This window comes from Rissa tridactyla, chromosome 10 (assembly GCF_028500815.1).
Source record: "Rissa tridactyla isolate bRisTri1 chromosome 10, bRisTri1.patW.cur.20221130, whole genome shotgun sequence".
NCBI lineage: Eukaryota > Metazoa > Chordata > Aves > Charadriiformes > Laridae > Rissa > Rissa tridactyla.
Genome location: NC_071475.1, coordinates 16858958 through 16882947, shown reverse-complemented (window position 1 = coordinate 16882947; position 23990 = coordinate 16858958). Strand labels below are relative to the sequence as shown.

At 64.1% G+C, this 23990-nt stretch overlaps 1 protein-coding gene across 2 annotated transcripts; it reads left to right on the top strand.

Moving 5' to 3' along the window:
- Window positions 1-23478, top strand: LOC128915857 (semaphorin-3F-like). Of its 2 annotated transcripts, XM_054216701.1 has the most exons (19): window positions 1-126; window positions 3231-3404; window positions 12425-12585; window positions 12748-12810; window positions 13416-13535; window positions 14906-14986; window positions 17051-17144; window positions 17549-17668; window positions 18817-18956; window positions 19036-19150; window positions 19354-19423; window positions 19547-19691; window positions 19808-20030; window positions 20909-20997; window positions 21336-21377; window positions 21623-21780; window positions 21860-21927; window positions 22799-22932; window positions 23027-23478. In XM_054216701.1, exons 2-19 carry the CDS (start codon window positions 3293-3295, stop codon window positions 23435-23437), a joined length of 2346 nt encoding a protein of 781 aa, XP_054072676.1. In that variant the 5' UTR covers window positions 1-126; window positions 3231-3292; the 3' UTR covers window positions 23438-23478. The 2 variants fall into 2 exon arrangements, with proteins under 2 accessions (XP_054072676.1, XP_054072678.1); XM_054216703.1 differs by lacking the exon at window positions 14906-14986 and having other exon boundaries at window positions 2-126.
- Window positions 23479-23990: the final 512 nt, after the last annotated feature.

Below are 23990 nucleotides of genomic sequence, written 5' to 3'. Positions count from 1 at the left end.
CGAGATGGCGGGGGGCCGCGGGTGCCCGGCGCGGCGCTGAGCCCCGCCGCCCTCCGCGCACACACACCTCCCCCCCCCCTTCCCACACCCCACCCCGCCTCAGCCGCCGCCGGGACCCCCGCAGAGGTAAGGGCGGGCGGAGGAGGGGGGGGGTCCGGCGTTGCCGGGGGGGCGCCCCGGAAAAACTTTCCGCCGTTCGGAACTCATGTGTGTGTGTGTGTGTGTCCGTGTGTGTGTCCCCGCTCCGCGCCGCGCTGCAACTTGCAGGTGGGGGGGTGTGTTGGTGGCTCCTGTGCTGGGACCCCTGCCCCGAGCTGGCAGCGACACCGGGGGCTTTGCAGAACCCCGCGCCTCGCAGGGGGGCAATACCCCCACACACACCCGGCAATACCGAGGTGTGGGGGGGGATGTCTCTGCCGGTCCCCCCACCCCCAGGAGCCCGCGGCTGGGCGGGCGCCCCCCGGTCCCGCGGGGGGACGGTCCCCGGGGGCAGGGTGCAGGCAGGGACGGAGGCTGGCAGGGAGCTAGGGGGGCCGAGGGGCTGTGGCAGTGTGGGTGCCCCCCAAGGGAGAGGGTGCTCAGGGTGGGGGGGACACACCAGAGCCCCCTTCCCCCGCCCAGCACCGTGGAGCGGGTGGCATGGGGCAACCGAAGCCCACCCCGGTGGGACCCCGAGCCCCAGGGGGTGGTGGGGGGGGGAGGGCCGGGGAGCAGGGGACAGGGGGCTCTCCCTGGGGACAGGCCAGGCGTGCCGGCGCTGCAAAGTTGTGCAAAGTTATTCCCCGGGCGCGAGAGGCCGCGGCGGACCATTAGCGTTATTATTTTATTTTATTTCTTATTTATTCCCCCTCCGCCCCGGGTGGGGGGCGTCGTGCATTGGGGCGCCGTGGGCAGCCTCCCCTCCCGCTGCCCATCCTGCCTGCATTTCTTTTTCCCTCCCAAAACGTTTCCTGCTCCCAAGGCTCGCTCCGGAGGCCGCTGGGACCGGGAGTGCGGGCAGCCCTACCCTCAAACCCCCCTCTGCACTCCCCCTCCCTGTACCCCCTCTGCCCCGGTGTCTCGGCCCCCTCCCATAGGAGTTCCTATTCCAGCCAGGAAAACCTTTCCTTAATTGCTTCGGCTCGGCGCGCTCGGTTGACCGGCCTGGGGAGGGGGGATAAAGCCGAGTGGGATTTTGATCCTCCAGCGGCAGCACCAGCAATGGCCAAACTTTAATTCCCTAAAAAAAAACCCACCCCCCAAACCCCAGCCAGCCCGGGTGCTGGCAGGGGGGAGGAACGTGGCCGCTCTCCCCTGGAGTTTCCAGTTTCCCTGGAGCGCAGATGACCCTGGAAATAGAGATTTCCCGGCCAAGGTGCGCTCCAATGGGCCGTTTCCCCTTTTTGCTTCCTTGGAATTTGCCTTTCCCGGCCAGGCCTGGGTGCCCCCTGCTCCCCGCCGGCCCTTTCCCCCCCTCCTCGCCCTGCGCTCACTGCGCTCCCCTCCTCTCCCTCTTTTCCTTTGTTTGCCATCTCGCTCCCTGTCTCTGACGCGTACGCCGCTCCATCCAAATGCAATAGTGGGATTTGCCAGAATTATTTCCTAAAGCTGCCGGGGAGAGGGGGGGGAGGTTTGGATGGAAGGGGGGGGTGGGTGTTTAACTGCAACCAACTGGAGTTTTGGCTGGTGGAGGGACTGGGGGGCTCGGGCTGTCCCGGCCGGGCTGATGGGAAGGGCAGAGCCTGGGAATGGGTGGGAGAAGGGTGGGGGCAGCCTGGAAAGGGACCGAATGCCAGTACAATGGAGCAGAGCTTGTGTGTGCAGGGGGAGAGGAGCAAATCGAAATATTTACTGACTCCAAAGGCAAGAGCGAGGGGGGCGGGGGGGAAATGGAGCCCCAGGGACCAGCGGTGCCACCACGCTCCAGGTCTTGCCCGGCCGCCCGAGGGAGTGCATCGCTGGAGGGGCTGTGGTGGCACCCCCTTGGGCACCCCATTTGCACACCCGCTGGTGACAATGCTGCTGCCGTTGTCCCACTTGGGGCTGGCGTCGCGGGTACCCCCCTTGCAGCTCAGCATCCCTCTCCAGGGGTTCCCCGAAGGGTTCCCCGCCATCCCCCTGGCGCCTTTCTGTGTGCCCGTCCCCCGTGGGGCTGTGCGGTGGCAGCTGGCAGAGCTGTGGAGGGCACATCCCCGTGGGGGTGGCACAGTGGGGACCCCCCGGTGCCGTATGCTGGGTGGCAGCTCCATCCCCACGGCGCAGAGCCCCTTCGGCTGGGCTGGCCAGGTGCTCCCTCATGCCCGAGCCCACCCGGGTACCACGGGGCAGCACATCCCACCCTGGGTGTGAAGCTCCCTGGGGACACGAGGGGCTTCCCACCACGGGCCTCCTCCCGAATCCTGCCCCGAGACTCCCAGAGCTCCCCGGGAGGGGGGACCCGGGCCCAAGGTGATGGTCCCTTTCCAGCAGGGGCAGGGGGGCATGCCGGGGGCACTGCGCGCCGTGCTGTGCCGTGCCGTGCCGGGGTGCGTGTGTGGCTTGCTGGAGGCAGCTTGGCGGACTCCGCTCAGTGCCGGAGCCCCAGGGAGTCCAGCTGCCTGGCACACAGGCAGGGCTTTTTTTTTTTTTCCTTTTTCTTCCTCTTTTATTTATGAAAAAAAAAATCCCTTTTTTTTTTTTTTTTTGTACGTTCTTGGAATAATGAAGTCCAGATTTCCTTCATGTTGGAAAGATTTGATCCCGGCTCTGCTCGCTGTGGCTTTGCCGGGGGCTGGGAGGAGGTGGGGGGGGGGGGGGCAAGCGGGAATGGGAGAGGGCTGGGGATGGGACCCCTCTGGGTGCTGTGGCGGGGGGAGCCAGCCTGGCGGGGTGGGGATGCTGCAGGCTCGGGGTGGGGGGGGGGGACGGGGAGGGATGCTCCTCACCTGGGCAAGGCTCGCCAGTTTGGGTGGAGGAGCGCTCTGCTGCGGTGCTCGCCACCACGCTCGCCTCGCCCTGCGCGCTCGGCTGGGCACCCGAGGAGGTGAGGCTGGGCACCCCCCGATTCCTCCCCCCCCCCCCACCCCCCCAGCCTGCTCAGTGGGGTTCAGCTGAGCACTCCCCCTCTGCAAGGCTGGCTCCCAGCTCTCCCCGGAGGATGCTGCGTGCCAGCGGGTGATGAAGAGCGGGATGTGGGGGGCTTGTCCCCCACCTCCGGGGGTGCAGTGGGTGCAGAAAACTGATGTCCTTCCCCCCTGTGCCCTCCTTGGCAGGCTTGGCAGCCCCCCCCCACCCCGGACTCCCCTCGACCTCGGTGCCCCGGTGTGTGCCCACCATGCCCGTGGTGGGTGTCCTCCTGTGGGCCACCCTGCTGACTCTGGGCTGGCGGGCCACCCACGCCAAGGACCACGGCATCGCCACCCCCAGGGTGCAGCTCTCCTTCAAAGGTAAGAGCCCGGCGGAGGGGGTCGGGGAGCAGGGTGGGACCCTAAGAAGGTGGAGGAGACCAAGGGCACCCCGATCCAGGCTGCTCCTCCTCGCCCAGAGCGTGGGATGGGGGGGGGCATCAGCAGGCTGCACCCTCAGAAAGCTCCATGGGGATCTGTACCATGTCTGAGCTTCCAGTCTGCCCCCTGCTCCCAGTCTGGGGGGGGCTGGTTGCCTGCCCAGTCCCCCCAGTACGCTTCCTCTCGCGTGTGGGTGGCTCCCTCCATCTGGCAAAGCCGGGTGCTGAGGTGTGGGGAGCCCCCCCGCAGTAGCCCCTTGAGTCCAGACAGCAGCTTGACGCTGCCCTGACCCCCCCCAGCTGGTATTAGCACCTGGGAGCTGGCAGGGAGCCGGCAAGAGGCAGGAGGGGAGGATGCCTGGTTGGGGGGGCAGGGGGGGGAAGAAGGGGCTTAACCCTTTGGTACCGGGGCTGCCCAACCCACCCAGCTGGCTCTGGGAGCTGTGGGGGGGACCCCGGGGTAAGCTTTGGGGTGGAGGGGTTGACCAAAATAACATCGGAGCTGCTCCTGCTGTGGGGATGCTGGGGGGGGGGGGGGGGGATGGGGGGCAATGAGTCAGGGCTTGGGGTTGGAAACCTGGAGGAGCGGAACAAAAATTGCCCCTGCCGGCAATGGTGTATTTGATGCTGCCATTGCCCTAGTGCTGGCTGCCCGCTGGGATGCATCCCAGCGTTGGGACGCGTGTCGGGAGGGTGACAGACGCGCGGAGCCTCGCATCTGCCCTGCCTTGGGGTCCTGGGGGAGGCGAGATGCCGTGGGAGAGCGGGGGCCATGCTGCCTGCGCCCCTGCGCCACCGTCCCACCGTGCCTCTGCCCTCCGGTCACGTTCCGAATGGGCAAACCCAGGATGCGGTGGCAGAGCCCACGGTGAGCACGGCGGCTCCGGGCTGGCAGAGCCTGGCAGGAGGGGCTCGGGGCGGGGGGTGCTGATGGCAAGTGTGGTACAGGCAGGATGAGCCGCTGGTGCTAAGGGCTGGTCTCGACAGGAAAAATGGCTGGTATGAAGAGGCAGGGGACAAGTCCAGGCTGGAAAGGAGCGAGCAGTTCCTCCCGGCACGGCAGGCGCCGTTTTCCTCTCTGAAAGGTGGTTTCAGAGGATTTTGGGGGCTGCGGGGCGCTTCGGCTGCTGCCGTTTGCCACCCAGGGATGCGTCTCTTGCCCTGGCTTGGAGCATCCCTTCCTCGTGGCCAAGGCGACGGGAGGCTCCGGCAAAGTCCTGGCACCCGGCGCCTGCCGCCCCGGCGAGGTGTGTGTTAACGCCTGTGGCCATCCCGCAGCCGCGGGGAGTGGGATTAACTCCGGATAAGCATGGTTAGGCCTGCTGTGCCGCGGGGTGGGGGCTGGTTTGGGGTTGGTTTTTTGGCTGGGTGGAGCAGAAGTCCCTGGCCATGCCCCAGGGACCCGGGAGTGTCACCAAGCGCCTGTGTTGGGATCACTGGTCCTTCTCCCTCCTGCCTGGGGTGGCCTGACAGGGCTCCCCGTGCCCTCGCTGCCCGCAGAGGGGCTTTGTGGTGGGAAAAGGGCCAGTTCACACTTGCACATGGAGAAGAAATGCCATCAGTGTGCCGGATGCAAGCATGCCGGAATCAGGAAGGCATGCGCTCGCCCCTTCCCTGCCCATGCTCTCGCAGCAGTGGCAGCGGAGAATTAGCCCAGGGTCTTCCTCGAGGGCCAGCCGGGAGCCGCACGCCGAGCTGCTGGTAAGAGCCTTCCCCACGTTGATACTGTGCCCGCAGCATCCTCGAAGCCGTGGGGCCGTGAGATGTGGGGTGGCAGCGGCACTTCCCGGCCAGCCCCAGCCCCTTCTCTTGCTTGAGGAGCTGAGGCTGCTACCCAAATTCCTGGCCCCAAATGCCCCAGGGCAGCTGAGCAGGCAGCGGAGCTGAATGTGATGGGAGCTGGGCACTGGTGTGATGAATTGAGGTGGGCTCTGCCGGCAGGGACACGGCTGTGGCACCGCTGGGGGGGACCTGGTGGCCATTGGTGTGGGCATGGCTGGAGGGATGACGCTGGGGCTGGGGTGCAGGTCCCCACCACCAGCATCCCTCTGGCTGAAGCATCCCCATGGGATGGGACGGAGGTGGCCATGGCCTGGAGCTGGCGCCCGGCGGGGTGCCGGGGAAGGAGCTGTGCTGGCAGGAGCTGCATGTCCCTGTGTGTTTGTGTCATCCCGCCCCCCCCCCCCGGCGCCTCGCCTGGGCCGCGCTGCCTGGAGCCCTGCCAGCCCCGGGAGCGTCTCGGGGTTTGTTTGCCTTTGCTTGTTATCGCGCGCCGGAGGTTTGTCGCAGCTCCCCGGGGCCTGCGTCATCCTCCACGGAGCCCCATCGTCTCTGAGAGCTTTAAAAAAAAATATTAGATATATATATATATATAAAATAACGAAGCAATAGGAAAGGGGTTGGAGCCAAGCTCCTTCCCCCCGTGGTGCAGGGTGATGGGCTGGACAGGGTCAACCCCAGTCCTCCCCCCTCCCCATCCCGTGACCCCCGTGGTCCCTGTCCGTCTGTCCTCCCTCTCAAGGCTTTCCTGTCCATGTGTCGGCAGGAGGAAGGTGACCGGCACGGAAAGAACAGCGCTGGGAGCGGCTCCGGCTCCGCTCCCTTTTGCCAACAGCCTCTTCCCAGATCCCAGCCTGGTGCTGGCCAGAAATAGGGTGGATATTTTTAATCATCTCCTTGCTAACAGTTCCCCCCCGCCTTCTCTCTCCCGTACACATCCTGCGGCCCCCTCTCCTCCGGACCTTCCTCCGTGCCGGGGGGCTCGGGCACTGGGAGGGGGTTGGCTGCCCAACCGGTGCTTTCCCCACAAGGATGCAGGAGGTGATGATGATGATGATGGTGATTCATCCCTCCGTGTCCTGCTCCCTGTCCGGCGTGGGAAAAGCGTGCGGGAAGGAAGGGTGGGCTCTGGCCCCCCATCACTGCGGGAAGCCCTCAGGGTCAGGGCTCTTCGGTGGGGCTTCAAAGGGGGAGCCGCCGCCCCCCCCCCTCCCCGCCCCCCCAGCCCTGCTGCGACGGGAACAGCCATGCCGGCACCTCTCGGAAAAGCTGCGGCAGAGGTCCAGCCGGGAGGGGGGGCAGCCCTGGCTGGGAGGGGCCGAGTGAGAGGCAGGGCAGTTCCTGTGGAGCGGGGGGGGGGAGAAAAATCACTTTAAAAAGAATAAATCAAGCTGTGGAGTCTCCTCTTGGTGATGCCGCCAGCCCTCTGCGTGACCATGCTCCTCCTGCCTCAGTTTCCCCTCCTGCCCCGCTGGCATTTCGGCTGGCGGCCGGCGGACTTCGGCACGTTTGATCCGGGGCTGGGGGTGGCAGATGGCTGGAGAGGAGCCCGGCCAGGGGACCGTGTCCCCGGGGGCCACCCTGGCGCCCTCCTAAGCTGCCGCAGCTGTGGGCACCGCTCGGCGACAGCGGGCTGGGATAAACATGGGGGGGACATGGGGGGGATGCACAGGCAGGGCCAAGGGCTTGGGGACAGCCAGCCCTGGGGACGTGCTGGGAGAGCCGGTGCCATCGGTCCCCACCCCGGTGTGGGTTGGGGGGGTTTGTGCCCGGACCCCCATGCTGCTCCTCAGACCCCTTGAAGGTGGGGGACACACCACGGTACCCTCTCCCATGCACTGGGGGGCGGGGACGTGGGGCTGAGCCCCCCTAAGAGGATTTCTCTGGCTGGGGCGGTGGGGGGCTGTGGCAGGACCCCCCCACCCGCTGGGACCGGCTGCCGCTGGGGCTGAGCCCCCCGGGCTCCGGCTGCAAAGATCCGTAAGCTCCTTAATCCTTGTTCCCTCCCCCCCCAACCCTAAAAAAAAAAAAAAAACCACCAACCCGTGTGACTTCAGCCCCCCCATCCAGTAGCTAATAAGCTCGTTATCCCTCAAATTAGCGACGCTCCTTCTGGAGCAGCACAGTCAGCATGGCCATTCCTGGGGTCCTGATGTGTGTGTGTCACCCCCCACACCGGCTCCAGAGCCACCAGCCCTTGCCAAGGGGGCGGGTAGGGACCCCCCCAGCTCAGCCCTTTGCTTTTGCAGGGATTAAAGTGTTTTTTTCCGAAGCCGGGCTTCTTCCCGAGAGGGTTTTCCTGCTGCTGGAGCATCCACTGGCCCAGCTCCCTGTGGGGACCGGGGTGACGGCTGCCGAGTGATGCTCGGTGGGGACGGGGTCCCCCCTGCCGGCGATGCTCGCTGGGACACATCCCCCCCCACCCTGCGAGCACTTGGGGCAGGCTGGCCGGGGGATGAATCAGCGGTTTCGCCTGAAAAAATGTGGTTTTTCTTTTTTCTTTTTGTTTTTTTGGCCCATGCCCAACTGGCCTGGCGGTGATGGTGGCCGGGGCGGTGCAGGGGAGGAGGGGGGGGAGCACCCGGCTGGCCCCGCTTTTATCCCAAGGGATTTGACCCGGGTGGCCATGGCACCTGTCCCCTGCTGGGGGGAGCAGGGGCTGGCATGGGGCGATGCTCCCAGGGGGGGAGCTGGGGGTGGCCCAGGGCGGGAGGAAAGCGGCGAGCGGGAGCTGGAGCCATTTCATCTCCCGAACCCCCCAGCAAGGCGGCTTCGGTTTCCTCCCACCTGTGAATCGGTTAAATGGGAAAAGAGCTTGGCTGGGGGCCACGGAAACTCTCTTATTACATGTAATTAGCTTAATTACATCATAAATAACCCATCAAGGGGTAGCGGAGTGACGCTCAAACAAATAAGCAATTCTGCTTTCATCGGTCGACCCACCCAGCTCTTTGATCAGCCCCAATAACAACAAATGCTTTAAACAGGCGGGGGGGATGCATCCAGCCCCCCCATCCCTCTCCCAGCATCACTCCCCATCCCTCCCCTCTGCCGGGTACCCAGAAACCCACATCCCGGATTTCCAGCAGGGGGAAAAAAAAAAAAATAAAAAATTAGGGAGGAGCATCCCCAAAATTTGGGGCATGCTTTAAATTTGTGTGGGATAAAACGTTCCGGGCTGGAGCTGGGATTTATCCCTGCTGGGCTGGGCTCCCCTGGGATCAGCGCCGGGCTTCTCCATCGGCATTTGGAGTGAATTCATTCACCCCCATGCAAAGAAAGGGCTCCCAAAAGGCGCTGCCGCCGCCAGCCGAGGGGGGGGAGAGCGGTTATTGAATATAAACACGCCGTGTAATTTACATACTAATTATGTTGAATGCGCTACAAGCCCATAATTAGAAACTAATTAGGTGAGAGCGCCTGTAATTGGTTTTGGGGGGGGTACAGCGATGGTGCACCTGGGGAGGTGACGGGCTCGGGTCCTAATGGCATTAACTCTTTGTGCTGGCACCCTGGTGATGCCTAGGGGGGGTCGGGGGAATTTGGGGGGCTGGGGTGAGCAGCACCCCGGGATGCATGATCTTTTTGGGTTCCCCCCCCACCCTCCAAAATCTTGCCCATGCTTTGGAGATCAGTGGCAGTCTGCGTGTCGGTGGGCGACGATGGGCAGGGAGCGCTCATCCCTGCCCCGTGGGGACGGTGGTGGCAGCCAGCAAGGGCTGACGTGTGGGCAGCTGCCGGAGCTGCGAATTCCGCCCGGATTTGGCATTCTAAGGGGGAATTTGGCTTTGCAGAGCGTGTAATTGGGCGGTGCCGCTCACCACCATCATGGGGCAGAGCCCAGCATCGCCCCACGTTGCCAGCCAAGGGGCTGAGGGGCTCCTGGCCGCCGGCATCGCTCAAGAGCACGGAGTAAATAAATCTCAACGCCCAAGGCCACCAAACGATGCTGGGGAGGCAAGTTGCTGGGGAGGGACTCGGTGGGGACTCCGTGGGATGCTGTGGGGGGATGATCCCCAGGGTGGCCACCCCGGCTGCGATGCCGGGTGGCTCCTGGCTCCGGTGCTGGGCAATTAAAATGGGATTAGGCTCCCGGCCAGCCGGGGAAGCTCCGCTGGTAGTGGGGCTGGCGGTGGGGATGTGGGAGGCAATACGCTCATCAGTGCGCATCCGCTAACGAGCTGGCTTCTCCAGCCCTGGGGGACACCCCACCGCCCCGCTCCGTCCCCTGGGCCCCCCCGTGGCTGCTGGGGGCAGGTTTGGGGGCGCGATGGCAGGGGATTAGGCGGGAGGGCGGGAGGGTGGCGGTTTGGGAGGTCAGAGGTTGGGGCGGGGGCTTGCCCCCCCGCTCCGTCCCCTTTGGAGAGGGCGTCACGGGGCAGCGGGTCCGTCACCGCCCCGCTTTGGGGGTGCCCCTCTGATCACTGGGGCGTGGGGGGCTGAATGGCACCCCCGGCGAGGCGGGTGACGGGGCCCTTTGTGCTGCTGGCCCCGTCCCCTGCTGAGCCCTGGGGTTGTCCGTCCCAATGGATGTGGGGTATTTGTGACTGTCGCTGGCACAGGACCCTCCTGCCATGCGTGGGACTGATGGTGTCCCGCTCCAGCTGGGAGTGGGATGACGGGACTGTGTCCGCTGGAGAGGTTGGATATGGCATCCCTGAGCCAGGCAGTGATGGCAGATGTAGGGCTGTCCCACATGAGATCTCCCACATGGTTTAACCACCATCCCCGGCTCTGCCCGCACCGGGGTTGTCTCTGCCCCAAGGGTGATGGACAGTGGGTTCCCAGCACCGGTGGCAACCTCTCCTGCTCCTCCGCCTGCGTCACCCCCTGCCGGAGCCGCTCTGCCCTTTCCTGGGCACACACACAGACACTGCACAGGCAGCCACTGGCCACGGGGCAGGCAGGGACTGGTCCCAGTTTGCCACAGGACAGGCAGGGGACACCGCGGGTGGCAGGCAAGCCAGCACTGGCAGCAGGGAGCATCTGGAGCCCAGATGGGAGAGGCAGGAGGAGGAGCGTGCTGGGGCTGGGGGGCAGCCCCCCACCCTTCATGCAGCCCCACCCCACCTCTGCCGTGGCAGGGGGCACCCCCAAACCCCACTGCGCTCGCCCCGTCCATCCAGCCCCAGCGGGCAGGCAGGCGGACCCCTGGGCTGGGGGGAGGTTGATGTCACGTCCCGTGACACCGTTTCCCGCAGTGTGTCCCGGGGGGGCAGAGGGGGTTCCGCCCTGTGGTGCCCAGCACGTACTGGCCTCGCCGCTGTGGTGCTGGGTGGGCTGTGGGTGTCCTGCTGTGGGGCTGGGGACCAGGGAGCACCACTGCTGGCCGCAGGACGGAGGTGGTGACACCGGGTAGCATGGATCTGGCCACGTCTGGGCAACCCTCTGCCCTCCGTGGTGTGGGCTCCCATGGAGACCCCCCCTTTTTCCCGGGCTAACAGGAGGGTGGGTGCCCACCCTGCCCCGGAGGTCCTTGCTCCCCCTGCCAGCTCCCCATCCCACCCCCGGGATGACAAGCAGGGGGGTCCCCGAGGCTGTGCACCCACCCCATCCCTCCTGCTCCCCACAGAGGGCAGACCCCCATGTCCCCAGGGTGCCTAGGATGGGAAGGGACCCTGGGGACACTCGTGGGTCATTGCCAGCCCCGCTGTGGGGCTGGGAGGCGGGAGGTCGGGGTGATCTGCAGGCACTTGGCATCCCAGCTGGGAACAGCAGCTGGCCGCTGGAGCCCTGCCCGGCCCTGCCTGGAAGCCAGCGTGCTCCTTCCTGCTACTGACCTGCGGGACCGTCCTCTGCTCCCGCTGGGAAAGGGGGGACCCCAGGGGGCTGCCCCAGCCCCAAACCGGCCCCAGCACCTGTGTGGAGGGACAAACTGTGGGGTGAGGATGCTCATGGGGGTGGCATCCAAGGGGGTGACGCTTTGGGTGGGAAGGTGGCATCTGATGGCTGTTGGTGGCATCCAAAAGGGTGACACCTCTAAAGGGGTGGCACCTCCACAGGGGTGGCATTTGGGGCAGATGGCATCCAATGGAAGTGGCATCCAATGTCTAGGGGTGGCATCCAAAGGGGGTAACAATTCCAAAGGGGATGGCATCCAAGGCAGATCGTGTCCCATGGAGGCGGCATTGGATGGCTGTTGGTGGCATCCAGAGAAAGTGGCACCTCCAGAGGGAGCGGCACCTCCAAAGTGGGTGGCATCTGGGGCAGATGTCATCCCATGGAGGTAGCATCTCATGGCTGAGGATGTCATCCAAAGGGGGTGACATCTGCAAAGGGGGTGGCAGCTGGGGAAGATGACGTCCAGTGGGCATGGCACCTGATGCCTGAGAGTGGTATCTGATGGCCGTTGGTGGCATCCAAAGGGATGGCACCTCCAAAGGGGTGGCACTTGCAAAGTTGGTGGCATCCCTGGCAGATTGGTGTCCCATGGGGGTAGGGTCTTCTGTGTCGCTCATGCCTTGGCCCCTGCTGCGTGGTCCTTGGCACCGGCCCACATCATCTGCAGCACTTCTGCCTTCCATCTGGCTGTCTCATTGCACTTGTGAATATTCATGACCCTCATTATCCTCTTTCACTCATTGCTCCCACACTCGAGCTAAAAATAACTTCCCAAGGGGGGATGGGGTGTGCAGGGTGGGGGAGTCCCCTCGCTGGGAGCTGCCTCCTTGGGGTCCCAGCTCTTCCATCCAAGGAGCCAGTGGCCTGGATGGGACACGGGGACCATGATGAAGGGGGACCGGCGCAGGAGAGGGGTGATGCCGGAGGTTTGAGGAGCTGTGGGCTCTTGGATGGGATGCATTGGAGCCACCCCTTTCCTCCCCCATCTCAGTGGGGTGATGGGTCTCCTGAGCTCAGGTCCTGCTGCCCCCTCCCCTGCCCACTCTTGGTTCTTCCAACCATCCGTGAGCATCTCCGTCATTGCCCCATGTCCCACGTAGAGGTGTCAGCATCATGGTGCTCATGGAGGGGGAAGTAGGCACCATAGGGCTGGAAGGTGGGCACCATGACCTGGAAGGTGGGTTCCATGGCCTGAAAGATGGGCACCATGACCTGGAAGGTGCCCACCTCCTCTCACAGGAGGTCCTGCAGCTGGGACCAGGCTTGGACTTAGGGGCAGGGGTGGTACTGGGGAAGGCGGGGGTCCCCAGGGTGCTGATGCGTGCCCCTTTGCCCCTGCAGAGCTGAAGGCGACGGGCACGGCGCACTTCTTCAACTTCCTCCTCAACTCCAGCGACTACCGCATCCTGCTGAAAGACGAGGACCACGACCGCATGTACGTGGGCAGCAAGGACTACGTCCTCTCGCTAGACCTCCACGACATCAACCGCGAGCCTCTCATTGTAAGCTGCCATTGCAGGGCATGGGTGGAAGGGGGGCAACTGGGCACACAGGCGGGCATTTCGGGTATTGGGGCAAGAGCTCGATGAGCATCACTGGTGCTGGTGGGGAAGAGGTTGGGCTGGGTGGGAACCCTCGTCTCCCCTGGACTGGTGTCTCTGCAGATCCATTGGCCCGCATCCCAGCAGAGGATTGAGGAGTGCATCCTGTCGGGCAAGAACAGCAACGTGAGTGGCTACCACGAACCCTCTTCTGGTAGGGGTGGGGGGGCTGGTGCCCAGCACTGGAGGGGGATTTATGTCCTTACGTCCTACCCTGGAAATCCCCTGGGTCCCCTGTAGCGCAGCAGCATCTGCAGCCAGTGGCACTCCAAGGTGTTGCGGTGTCCTGCCACCCCTTCTGTCCCAGCCACACAGAGTCTCATGGGCAAGCAGGAGGCTGACATCCCCACACTGCATCCTCCTGGCAGCCAGGGCTGGGCCCTGCAGCCTGCCAGCTCATGCCCCATGGCAACACATGACCCATACCAACCCATAACCTATGCCATCACATGACCCATACCAACCCATGACCCATGCCATCACATGATCCATACCAACCCATGACCCACGTCAACCCATGGTCCCATGCCATGTCCCATGCCAGCCCATGCCCCATACCAGCCTCCCACCTTCCTGTCTCCTTGGCCTGTTTTCTCCCTTCCCCAGCTCCTGCCCCATGCCAGGGGGCTGGACCCTGTGGTGCCCACCCCGGCATGGGTGCTGGCAGGCGGTGGGAAGGAGGGTGCCCCTGTCCCCTTGCTGGGATTGGCACCCCCTCCTCTGCTTCCCAGGGGGAGTGTGGCAACTTCATCCGCCTGATCCAGCCCTGGAACCGGACCCACCTTTACGTGTGCGGCACTGGTGCCTACAACCCCATCTGCGCCTTCGTCAACCGCGGGCGCAAAGCCCAGGTGAGGGGCGGGAGGGACGGGGGGGACTGATCCAGTGCCCAACCCGGTGGTGCCGGCACAGCTGCTGTAGGTCTGCGGTGGGGGGTGGGAGGGTGGCGCAGCAAGGCTCGGCTCTGCCTGCTGGTGCTGGGAGGTCTGGGGGGGCAGAGAGCCGGGGGGCAGCAGTGGGCTGACGGGTGACCGTGGCTAACGGTGCTGTGCTGCCGAGTGGGGCTGAGCCATCTTCGCAGACCGAGGACTTCTCTTCACCCTGACGTCGGCTTCCAGGCGACGTGCCCTCCAACCCTGCTGGCCGCGGCCACCGTTGGATCTCCGCCGGGGCGAGGGACATGTCTCCCCCTGGTTTCCCACCTGCCTCTGGGCTGTTGAGCCCCTTGCTACGGATGTGGAGGATGCCCGGCACCACGCCAGCACCGGTGTTGCACAGGGAGAACCATGGCAGGGACTGTGCTGGCCGTGTCGGAGATTTCCCTGGATGGATGTCACCCGGCCCTGAGGACCATGGTGCACAGCAAGAAGGTGGCATCAAAGCTGCGTGCCACTGGGCTGGATGTACAACAGAGGAGCGCTTTCGGGACAGCCCTGGGAGGGAGCCAGTCTCTGCAAGTAGCAGCGCGGGTGTCCCGGGGGATGTCCATCCCCCCACCCCGGGGTGGCAGGTCCTGGGCTGTGTCCTCTCGGAGCAAGCTGGGTGCCGTGAGCCAAGGGAGGAGCACGGCGCTGGACGTGGAGGACGGGGGTCTGCCTCAGGGTCCCCCAAGCCCGGCAGGGGCACTGAGAGAGGTGGATGGTGCTCGGGCCACTCCGGATTGGGACCAGACTGGTACTGGATTGGGACCGGATTAGAACTGGACTGGGCAGTGTCAGCATTTGAGGACCAGGGGTGCCAGTGCAATTGAGGACAGCATTGTGTGTCCCCTCCGGTGGAGGCAGTAGTGGTGTGTCAGGGACAGGGGGTCCTGGTGACCCCTGCGGTGCCGGTAGCTTCCCCAGTGCCGCAGCTTGGCACTGGGACATTGCTGCTATCCACGGGGTGCTGCCAGCTGGGTGACAGGTGCCAGCATTGTGTCCCCAGGCAAGAACACAACCTGACCGTCTGTAGGTAGCCACCTCTCTGCTCTCTCCTGCCCCGCGCCGGGGCACCCTGGTTCTGCCGGAGAGAGCAGGATCCATCCTGGAGAAGCTCCTGCTGGAGGCCAGCCCAGCCCAGAGCATCCGCGGAGCCCCACCAGCACCACCCCAGGGACCGCGGCTCTGCTGCTCCATGGGCATCCATCACCCCAGCTCTTGGTGTCCCCCCGCCCGCCCCCGCCCCGGGGGGTCCTTGCTCCCCACTGGCGCTAACTCTCTGCCCTGCTCCTTTTCCCCAGGGGTTTCCGCCGAGCCAGCCGGGAGGCCGGGAAAGCAGATCCACCGACAGCCCCCTCAGCCCAAGACCAGCACAAAGCAAGGTGGGAACCAGTCTGGGAGCCCGCCGCAGCCGTGCCCACCTCTCCCCCGGGCCACAACGGAGCCGCGGGCTCCTTCTCCTTCCCACCAGCATGTTTACGACCCCTGGGCCGGGCGCCCCGTGCCATGGGCATCCCCGCCATGTCCTCCCCTCTCGGCACAGCATCTTCCAGCCACCGGCCTGGCATCTCTGCTCTCTCTCTTTCACTAACTCCTTCCTCCCAGGCCGTGCACGGGTCCCCTGCAGGGGACACTGTCAGGGACGGTGGATCCCCATGCCCCGCTGCCAGCTTTTCCCAGCTCCGGGCTTTCTGTGTCCGTTGGAAGCGGGGCCACATGTCGGCAGAGCCGTGGGGCTCTGGATAGTTCAGGGGAGGATGCCGAGGCGATGTGCAGAAGGTGTTTTGGTAGGGTCTACAAAAACATCGCTGAGCCGCTGCTTTGCCCTGCCCCGGGAGGGGCTTGTGTCATCCCAGTGGGCAAGCGGGCTCGGGGAGGCGATGGCATCCCCAGCTTCTGGGGACACCCAGCATCCAGCCCGCCCTGACAGTGTCACCCCCCCGAGTCTCTCCCCTCCGGACTAATGTGGGTCGGTGCATGGGCTGGGGAGTGTGTGGGGTGCGGGCACCCCATGGCAGCCTGTCCCTCTGTGTCCCCTGGCCCCTCTACTGTGAGGGTGGGTGGTAGGAGGGCAGAGGGCAATGCTTGGCTGCGAGCATCTCCCCAGCTTCGGGCAGCTTCTGCTACCAGTTTCCCCAGTGGGGAAGCACTGTTGCCATTTCAGCCCCATCAGGACCCCCCATTCTTCCCTCCCTGATGGATCTGGCCCCCAGCATCCGCAGGGAGAAGCTCCCTGGCGAGGCTCCCTGTGCCCCAAGGAGGGGCTTCCTGGGGACTACCGTCACCGGCTCTCTGGCAGCTCCGATGCGGTTCAAGACACGTTAGCCGAACGGCAGTGGCTTGCCCGGTTGGGAGGGTGAAGTGGTGTGGCCAGTTTGGCCAGCTCAGGAGCAGGGCCGGCACCGAGCAGAGGAGTTTGTGATGGTGACGGTGGCGCAGGCAGCACAGTGCTGCCATGGGGATGGCGGAAGTGTGGCTGTGCCCGTCTCTGGGGTAAGGATGCCCCAGGAGGAGCTGGCATGGGGATGCCCTCCGGTGGGAGGTGTCCTCACATGGTGAGCATCCCGGCTCCCTGCCCCTCCTGCCCTTCCCGCAGCCAGGGGCTCTGCCAGGACCCTCCTCACCTGTCGACAGAGGGTGGCCGCCACTGTCTCCATTGCCCCTGTGTCAAAGCCAGGGCACGGCCAGCAGACAGCTCTGCCAGCCTGATTTGGTTGCTTGAGGTCCTCCATGCTGCCATGCTTAGTGCTGTCTCCAGGGGTCTGTACACCGGGCTGAGGGGTGACCTGGCTGCCCCCAGCCAGCACCAGCAGAGGGTTTTGCGTGCGTCTCTGGAGACAGTGTTGGTCTGGCCCCGAGCCTGGGATGTGTGATGGAGCTGGGGATGGCCACAGGGAAGGCAAAGGCTCCTAACAACATGGGGCAGGTCCCCTGGAGTAGGCACAGCATCTCACTGCGATGCCACCCCGGCGGTGCCGGCTGGAAAATGGGTCTTGGCAAGAAGACCATGGCGGGTCTGGCAGCCGAGCTGTGCTGAGCTGTGCCGTGGGCCATATCCTGCCTTCTGAAGCTGCTGGAACTGCGTGACCTGGAGCCGGCCAAGTGGTGATGTATGGCGTGGCCAGCCAGAGCCAAGAGGTGGTCGGAGGGAGATGTTTGCCCAGAAGCGGGCCTGGGGCACGGATGTCCCGTTTCAGCCTGGTGGCTCAGCCAAGTCTCCAAGCAGTGGAGGGCATGGAGAAGCACTCATCAACATTGGAGGAGTAGCTTGCAGGGGCTTCAGCTTCTCAGGAGACCTGCAGACCCCTGGTGTGGTCCATCCACATCTGTCCTCACTGCTGGACTCCATCCTGGAGGAGGCTGCCTCTCCTGGTGAGCTTTAGAAGGTGCCACAGGGATGAAGAGGTGAAAGTCTAACCAGCTGCTTGGTTTGCTTCCTTTTTTAGGATTATATCTTCTACCTGGAGCCGGACAAGCTGGAGTCGGGCAAGGGGAAGTGCTCCTACGACCCCAAAGTAGACACCGTCTCTGTGTTAATAAGTGAGTCCTGTAGCTCCCCGGGGACAGCGCTGCCTGTGTTGAGCAGAAGGAGCATGCAGGCAAGATGGGACAACTCCCACTGTCTTCCTGCATTGCCCAAATATCCCCAAGGAGTCGAGTTCATGCCCCTGCCACTCCTGCCCACTCCAGCTGCAGATGGCTGGGCACCCAGGATGCCTGGTCCTTACGCACCTGGTCCTTGGGCACCTGGCCCAGCGGAGGTGGAAGTCTTGGTTACAGACCAGTGCCAACCTCCCGAGCTCTCTGGGATGGCCACAGGCAGTGGGCCTTTGTTGCCTGGTGGCTACCGGCCGGAGCTGGGACTGGATGCAGCCTGGGGCAGTGGGAGAAGGTGGGTGGATGGGACGAGGTGGGGGTCTCCAGCTGATCTCTGCCCTCTGCAGATGAAGAGCTCTACGCTGGCGTCTACATTGACTTCATGGGCACGGACGCAGCCATCTTCCGCACCATGGGCAAGCAGACAGCCATGAGGACAGACCAGTACAATTCACGCTGGCTCAATGGTGAGTTCGGGTGTCATTGGCCCAGGTTCCTTGGGAACCCCACGGCTCCGGCCCTAGAGACGAGACCCATCATGTCATACTGTGTCCTTCTCCCAGGACAGAGACAGTAGCCAGCACAGGCAGGTGGATGGATGGTGGTGTGGGATGGATGGGTGGTGGTGTGGGATGGGTAGGTGGGCGGACAGATGGATGGACAGTTGATGGATGGACACATGATGGATAGACAGATGATGGATGGATGGATGGATGGATGGATGGATGGATGAATTGATTGGTGTATGATGGATGGATGGACAGACGGAAGGATGGGGGATGGATGAATGGATGGGAGGGAAGGAAGGAAGGAAGGAAGGAAGGAAGGAAGGAAGGAAGGAAGGAAGGAAGGAAGGAAGGAAGGAGGGAAGGAGGGAAGGAAGGAAGGAGGGAAGGAGGGAGGGAAGGAGGGAAGGAGGGAAGGAAGGAAATCTAGGCAGAATAGCAGAGAGATAGCTGTGTGGATCATGGTGACAGACATGCTGGGAGCTTTGCTGGATGGTGGGAGCAGTCAGCTGGTGCGAGATGAGGCTGGCTCTGCCAGAGTCTGTGCATGGGTTTCTGCAGGGCTTGAGATGTCAACCATGTCGCCTGCAATCAGTGACCCCGAGCACTCATCCTGCCCCCCTCGGAGCACCCCTGCCTGTGGGGCGGCAGCTGAGTAAACAGAGCAGAGCAGATGGGCTGATCCTGCCGGGCCGGGGAGGCGGCAGGGTGGTAACCTGAAGAGGGGGAGCTGTCAGCGCAGGCTGGGCACCGGCTGATGGATGGCAGGGAGAAGCTTCCTGAGAAGCTTCCAGGCTGTGTGGTTCCTCCCCAGGGGGAAAAGACCCGTTCCCACCGCCCTGCTCATGAATATGCTGGAGCCCTCCACCCTGTGGACCTCAGGGATGCTCCCAGGGATGCTTCGAGCCCCTCCTAGGGCACCAATGGTCACCAGAGAGACTCAGATCCTCAGCCCACCTCTGGAGCTCTGGTTCAGATCCGGCGCTTGCCCTGGTGGAAGTGCTTTCCCAGGAGTGGGGCCGTGCCAAAGGAGAGGGGGGCTCAGCATTGCGCTGCGGCATGGGGCAGGAGTGCTGCTGGGCTGACAGTGCCGTGCCATGCCATTCCAGACCCAGCCTTCGTCCGTGCCCAGCTCATCCCCGACAGCAGCGAGAGGAACGACGACAAGCTCTACTTCTTCTTCCGAGAGAAGTCGGCTGATGCCCCGCTGAGCCCCGGCGTCTATTCCCGCATTGGGCGCATCTGTCTGGTAGGTGGAGGGGTGGGGGGACGGGGAGGGGAGCGGGGGCGGGCAGGCAGAGCTGAGCATGGGGGTCCCTCCGTTGCAGAACGACGACGGGGGCCACTGCTGCCTCGTGAACAAGTGGAGCACCTTCCTGAAGGCCCGGCTCGTTTGTTCTGTGCCGGGACCCGACGGGATCGAAACACACTTTGACGAGCTCCGTGAGTGGGGGAGATGGGGGCCAGGGGCCTTCTGCACCCCTTGGGGGCTTGGGGGTCACCCTGGGGAGGGCTGGGGACCCTGTTGCTGCCCCCCACCTCTTACCTCTCCCACGCGGAGCTGCTGCCCACCCTGCCTCAGAGTCCCTGGGCACAAGGTGGGTCTTGCCTCCCCCATGGTGACACCCCCATCTTTCTGTCCCAAGAGGACGTCTTCATCCAGCAGACTCAGGACACCAAGAACCCTGTTATCTACGCTGTGTTCTCCGCTTCGGGGTGAGTGCTGACCCTCCCGGCACGGAGCAGTGGAGGGGGGTCCCCAGCTGGGTGGGGGTCTCAGTGATGCCTCTGTGGCGGGCAGCGCCAAGCCAGAGGGTGGCAGCAGGTCCTTCCTCCCAGGTCGGTCTTCAAAGGCTCTGCTGTCTGTGTCTACTCCATGGCCGACATCCGCATGGTCTTCAATGGGCCCTTCGCGCACAAAGAGGGACCCAACTACCAGTGGATGCCCTACACGGGCAAGATGCCCTACCCCCGGCCGGGCACCGTAAGTACCGCCCAGGCACGCACGGGGAGGTGAGCCGGCACCTGCGGGGCAGACGGCACCCTCGGACCCATGTCCGGATACCGGGTCATGGAGCGCTGGTGATGTTTGTGCCACAGTGCCCTGGGGGGACCTTCACCCCATCCATGAAGTCAACCAAGGACTACCCTGACGAAGTGATCAACTTCATGCGCGCGCACCCGCTGATGTACCATGCCGTCTACCCCACCCACCGCCAGCCACTGGTGGTCCGCACCAACGTCAACTACCGCTTCACCACCGTGGCCGTCGACCAGGTGGATGCGGCAGACGGGCGCTATGAGGTGCTTTTCCTGGGCACAGGTACCCACGCCGCGCACCGCGGGGAACGCAGCATGCTCCGGCGCGGCCCCGGAGGGCACGGGCACCACCAGGGCTGGCCAGAACACGGTGCCCTCTGCCATGCTGGAGCCAGGCGAGGGGCTGAGACCCACCCCCCCGAGATCCCTGCCCCTCCTCGAGGCTGCAGCCTCGTCCTTCCCCTGCCCCAGTGCTCAACCCACCATCCAGCCTGGTCCTTCCCCTGCCCTGGTGCCCATCCCACCATCCAGCCTGGTCCTTCCCCTTGCCCAGTTCCCGTACCCAGGGCCAGCGATCCAGCATGATACCTGCCATCCTAGGGATGCCGCCATCCAGGCTGGTTCCTGACCCATCCCAGGGGCCCCACCATCCAGCCTCATACTTTCCTGACCCCAGTGTCCATCCTATGGGCTCTGTGATCCAACCTCATGCTTCCCATTGCCCATCCCAAGCCCACCGTCATCCAGCCTCGTGCTTCCCCTGCCCGATTGCCCATCCTAGAGGCACCAGCATCGTGCCCTGTCCTTCCTCAGTCCCAGTGCCCATCCTGGGGGCACTGTTGCCCAGCCTGGTGCTTCCCCTTCTCTAACATGCATCCCAGAGCCTCCATGATCCATCTTGGACCTTCCCCTGTCCCGCTGCCTGTTCCCAGCTGCTGTTCTCACCCTGCCTTGGGTGGTGGCAGTCCCTAGCCACATGTGGTGACCTGAGCTGACGTGCCGCACCCCAGGCACAGCTGCCCGCTGTGGCAGGAGAGAGATGGGGATGGGCTTGGGGGGTCCTTCCACCCCCCAGCTCCAGAAGGGACCCCCTTCCCAGGAGGGGAGGGCGTAGATGCCCAGGTGTGGTACTGAGCACCCGGGCACTGTGGTGTCTTGCAGATCGGGGAACCGTGCAGAAGGTGATTGTGCTCCCCCGGGATGACATGGAGACGGAGGAGCTCATGCTGGAGGAGATTGAGGTGTTCAAGGTAAGGGCTGGTCTGTTCTCCACCTTCTGCTGAGCGTCCTCAGCCCAGCCAACCAGCCCCTTGAGACACCAGCTGGCTTCTTGGGACATAAACCTTCCCCTTGGGACATCAGCCAGCCCCTTGGGACACCAGTCAGCTCCTTGGGACACCAGCCACCCCTTGGCTGGCTCTGGAGGGACCCCAAGCATTGGTTGTCTTGCCTGCTGTCCCCTCGCAGCTCCCCCTGCCCACCCCTGCCCACCCCAGCTGCCTGGGGGTGTGCGGGGTGCCCACCCTGGGGCTGCAGTGCCAGGGCAGGTAGTCGCCCCTTCATCTCCTTTGCTCCTGCTCCCGTCTAGGTGCCGGCACCCATCAAGACGATGACCATCTCCTCCAAGAGGGTGAGTCATGGTGTGTGGCGAGGGGCCAGGAAAATCCTACATGTGCCCAGCCGTGGCACTGCCCAGTGTCACCACAGCACCAGAGTGGCTGGCAGGGAGGCACGCGGGTGGCCACAGGGCAAGCTGAGTGGTTCTGGTGTCTCGGCCGGTCCCAGTACCGGGAGGCTGCAGCTCATTCTGGGGGGGCTCCTTGCAGGGTGGGGACGAGATAGCATCTCACCTGTCCTCTTTGTCCCCCCCAACAGCAACAGTTGTACGTGTCCTCGGCCGTAGGGGTGACCCACCTGGCCCTGCACCGCTGCGACGTGTATGGGGAAGCCTGTGCCGACTGCTGCCTGGCCCGTGACCCCTACTGCGCCTGGGACGGCAGCGCCTGCACCCGCTACTCTGCCTCCTCCAAGAGGTACGGGGGGCCGGGGGGGAGCGGGAGGGAGGGACCCCCCGGCCCCAGGCTCCCCCATTCACCTCCCGCCTCCCCACAGGAGGAGCCGACGGCAGGACGTCCGGCACGGCAACCCCATTCGCCAGTGCCGAGGCTACAACTCCAACGGTGAGTGGGGTCTGGGGCACAGCCCCATGGCACTGGGGGGCAGCTGGGGGGTGTCCTGAGGGCAGGGAGTAGGAGGGTGTGAGCAGCAGCCAGAGGGGGACATGGGTGGATGGATGCACCATCCAGCCCTAGTGGACTGATGGTTGTGTAGGTGGATATATGTGAGGAGAGTGAGGATGGATGGATGGATGGATAGATGAATGGATGGAAGGAAGGAAGGAAGGATGGATACATTGGACAGGAGGATGAACATGGATGAGTAGATACAATGTGGATGAGGATGAGCGCCTATGGGTGGGTGGGTGGATGGATGGATGGGTGGATGGATGGGTGGATGAATGGATGGATTGATGGGTGAATGGATACATTAGAGACGAGTATGAACATGGGTGGGTGGATACATTGGGGATGGAACATGGATGGACAGATGGATATGTTGGGGAGGAGAACAAGTAGATTTGCACAGGTGGGCAGAGGGATGGATGGGTACAGTGGGGGAAGGATGACCACAAATTGATGGGTGTGTAGATGAATAAGTGGGTGGATGAGTGGATAGGTACTTCAGAGGAAGATGAACATGTGTGGGTGGGTGGGCGGGTGGATGGATGGATGGATGGATGGATGGATGGATGGATGGATGGATGGATGGATGGATGGACGGACAAACGGATGGATGGATGGACACCCCTGTGGAAGCATGGCTCCACTAGAGGAGGAGCACACTTGCTGGGTGACTGGGGAGCAGGCAGACCCATGGCTGGAGGAGGACAGGAGCTCTCCCTTGGAGAGCAGGTGGGCTGTGCAGGAGGGCAGTGGGGCAGGGGCACGGAGTAGCGCGTGTGACCCGGCTGCCCGTGTCCCGCCCCTGCAGCTAACAAGAACACGGTGGAGGCCGTGCAGTACGGGGTGGAGGGCAGCACCGCCTTCCTGGAGTGCCAGCCCCGCTCCCCCCAGGCCAGCATCAAGTGGCTGCTGCAGAAGGACAACAGCGACCGGCGGAAAGAGGTAGGGCAGGGTGCTGCACCGGGGGTGCCGGGGGACCCCAGGGGAGGCCAGGCACCAGCCGGCTGAGCCTTGCCACGTTTCCCCCCCCCACCAGCTGCGAGTGGAGGGCCGGGTGCTGCGGACGGAGCAGGGCTTGCTGCTGCGCGCCCTCCAGCTCGCTGACAGTGGCCTCTACTCCTGCACCGCCACCGAGAACAACTTCAAGCACACGGTGACCAAGGTGCAGCTCCGCGTCCTCAGCGGCCGTGCCGTCCACGCCGTGCTGGTCCAGGCCGAGACTCCCCCCAGCCTGCCAGGCGCCCCCACTCCCCGCTACCAGGACCTGCTGCAGCTCCTCACCCAGCCTGAAATGGGACTGCTGGACCAGTACTGCCAGGGCTACTGGCGGCACATGGCTGCTAGCCCCCCCCAGCCGCTGGCTGGCCTCAAAGCCAAGGAGCAGCAGGACCAGAAGAAGCCTCGGAACCGCCGGAATCACCAGCCAGAGACCTACGGGCCTACATGAAACCATCATCAGGGACTTTGCTAGCACAGTGGTCTATTTTTCCCCCCTTTTAATATTAAAAATATCTATAAATAAATAAATATATATATATATATATATACACATCCACGCACACACGCACGCAGACACACGCACTCCCCCCCTCCCACAGGAGACGGTATTTATTTGTAGGTTGTACATAGTCACTGGGGTGATGTGACCCCTCCTCCCATCCCCGGGGAGGCGCGGGGACCCCTGGTGTGACCGCGGCCATCATCCCTGTCTTCCCCCCTGCCCTGAGACCCCAGGATCATGGTGTGTGGGGACTGAAGAGCATCGCGGCCGCTGTTTCCCCCCGGCTGGGGCACAGCACCGCAGCAGGGGCCAGAGGTGCTGGGTCCTGGCATGGGATGGGGGTGATGCCCTGGGGAGGGGGACAAACCCCAGCCAGGGGGGGCAAGGCAGGGGCAGGGGGAGAGGTGGTGCTGGACAAGGTCTGCTCCCCTGCAACGTGGGCATGGCCCTCACACCTTCCTGCCTCAGTTTCCCCACCCAGTTATCCAGAAGCAAGTGC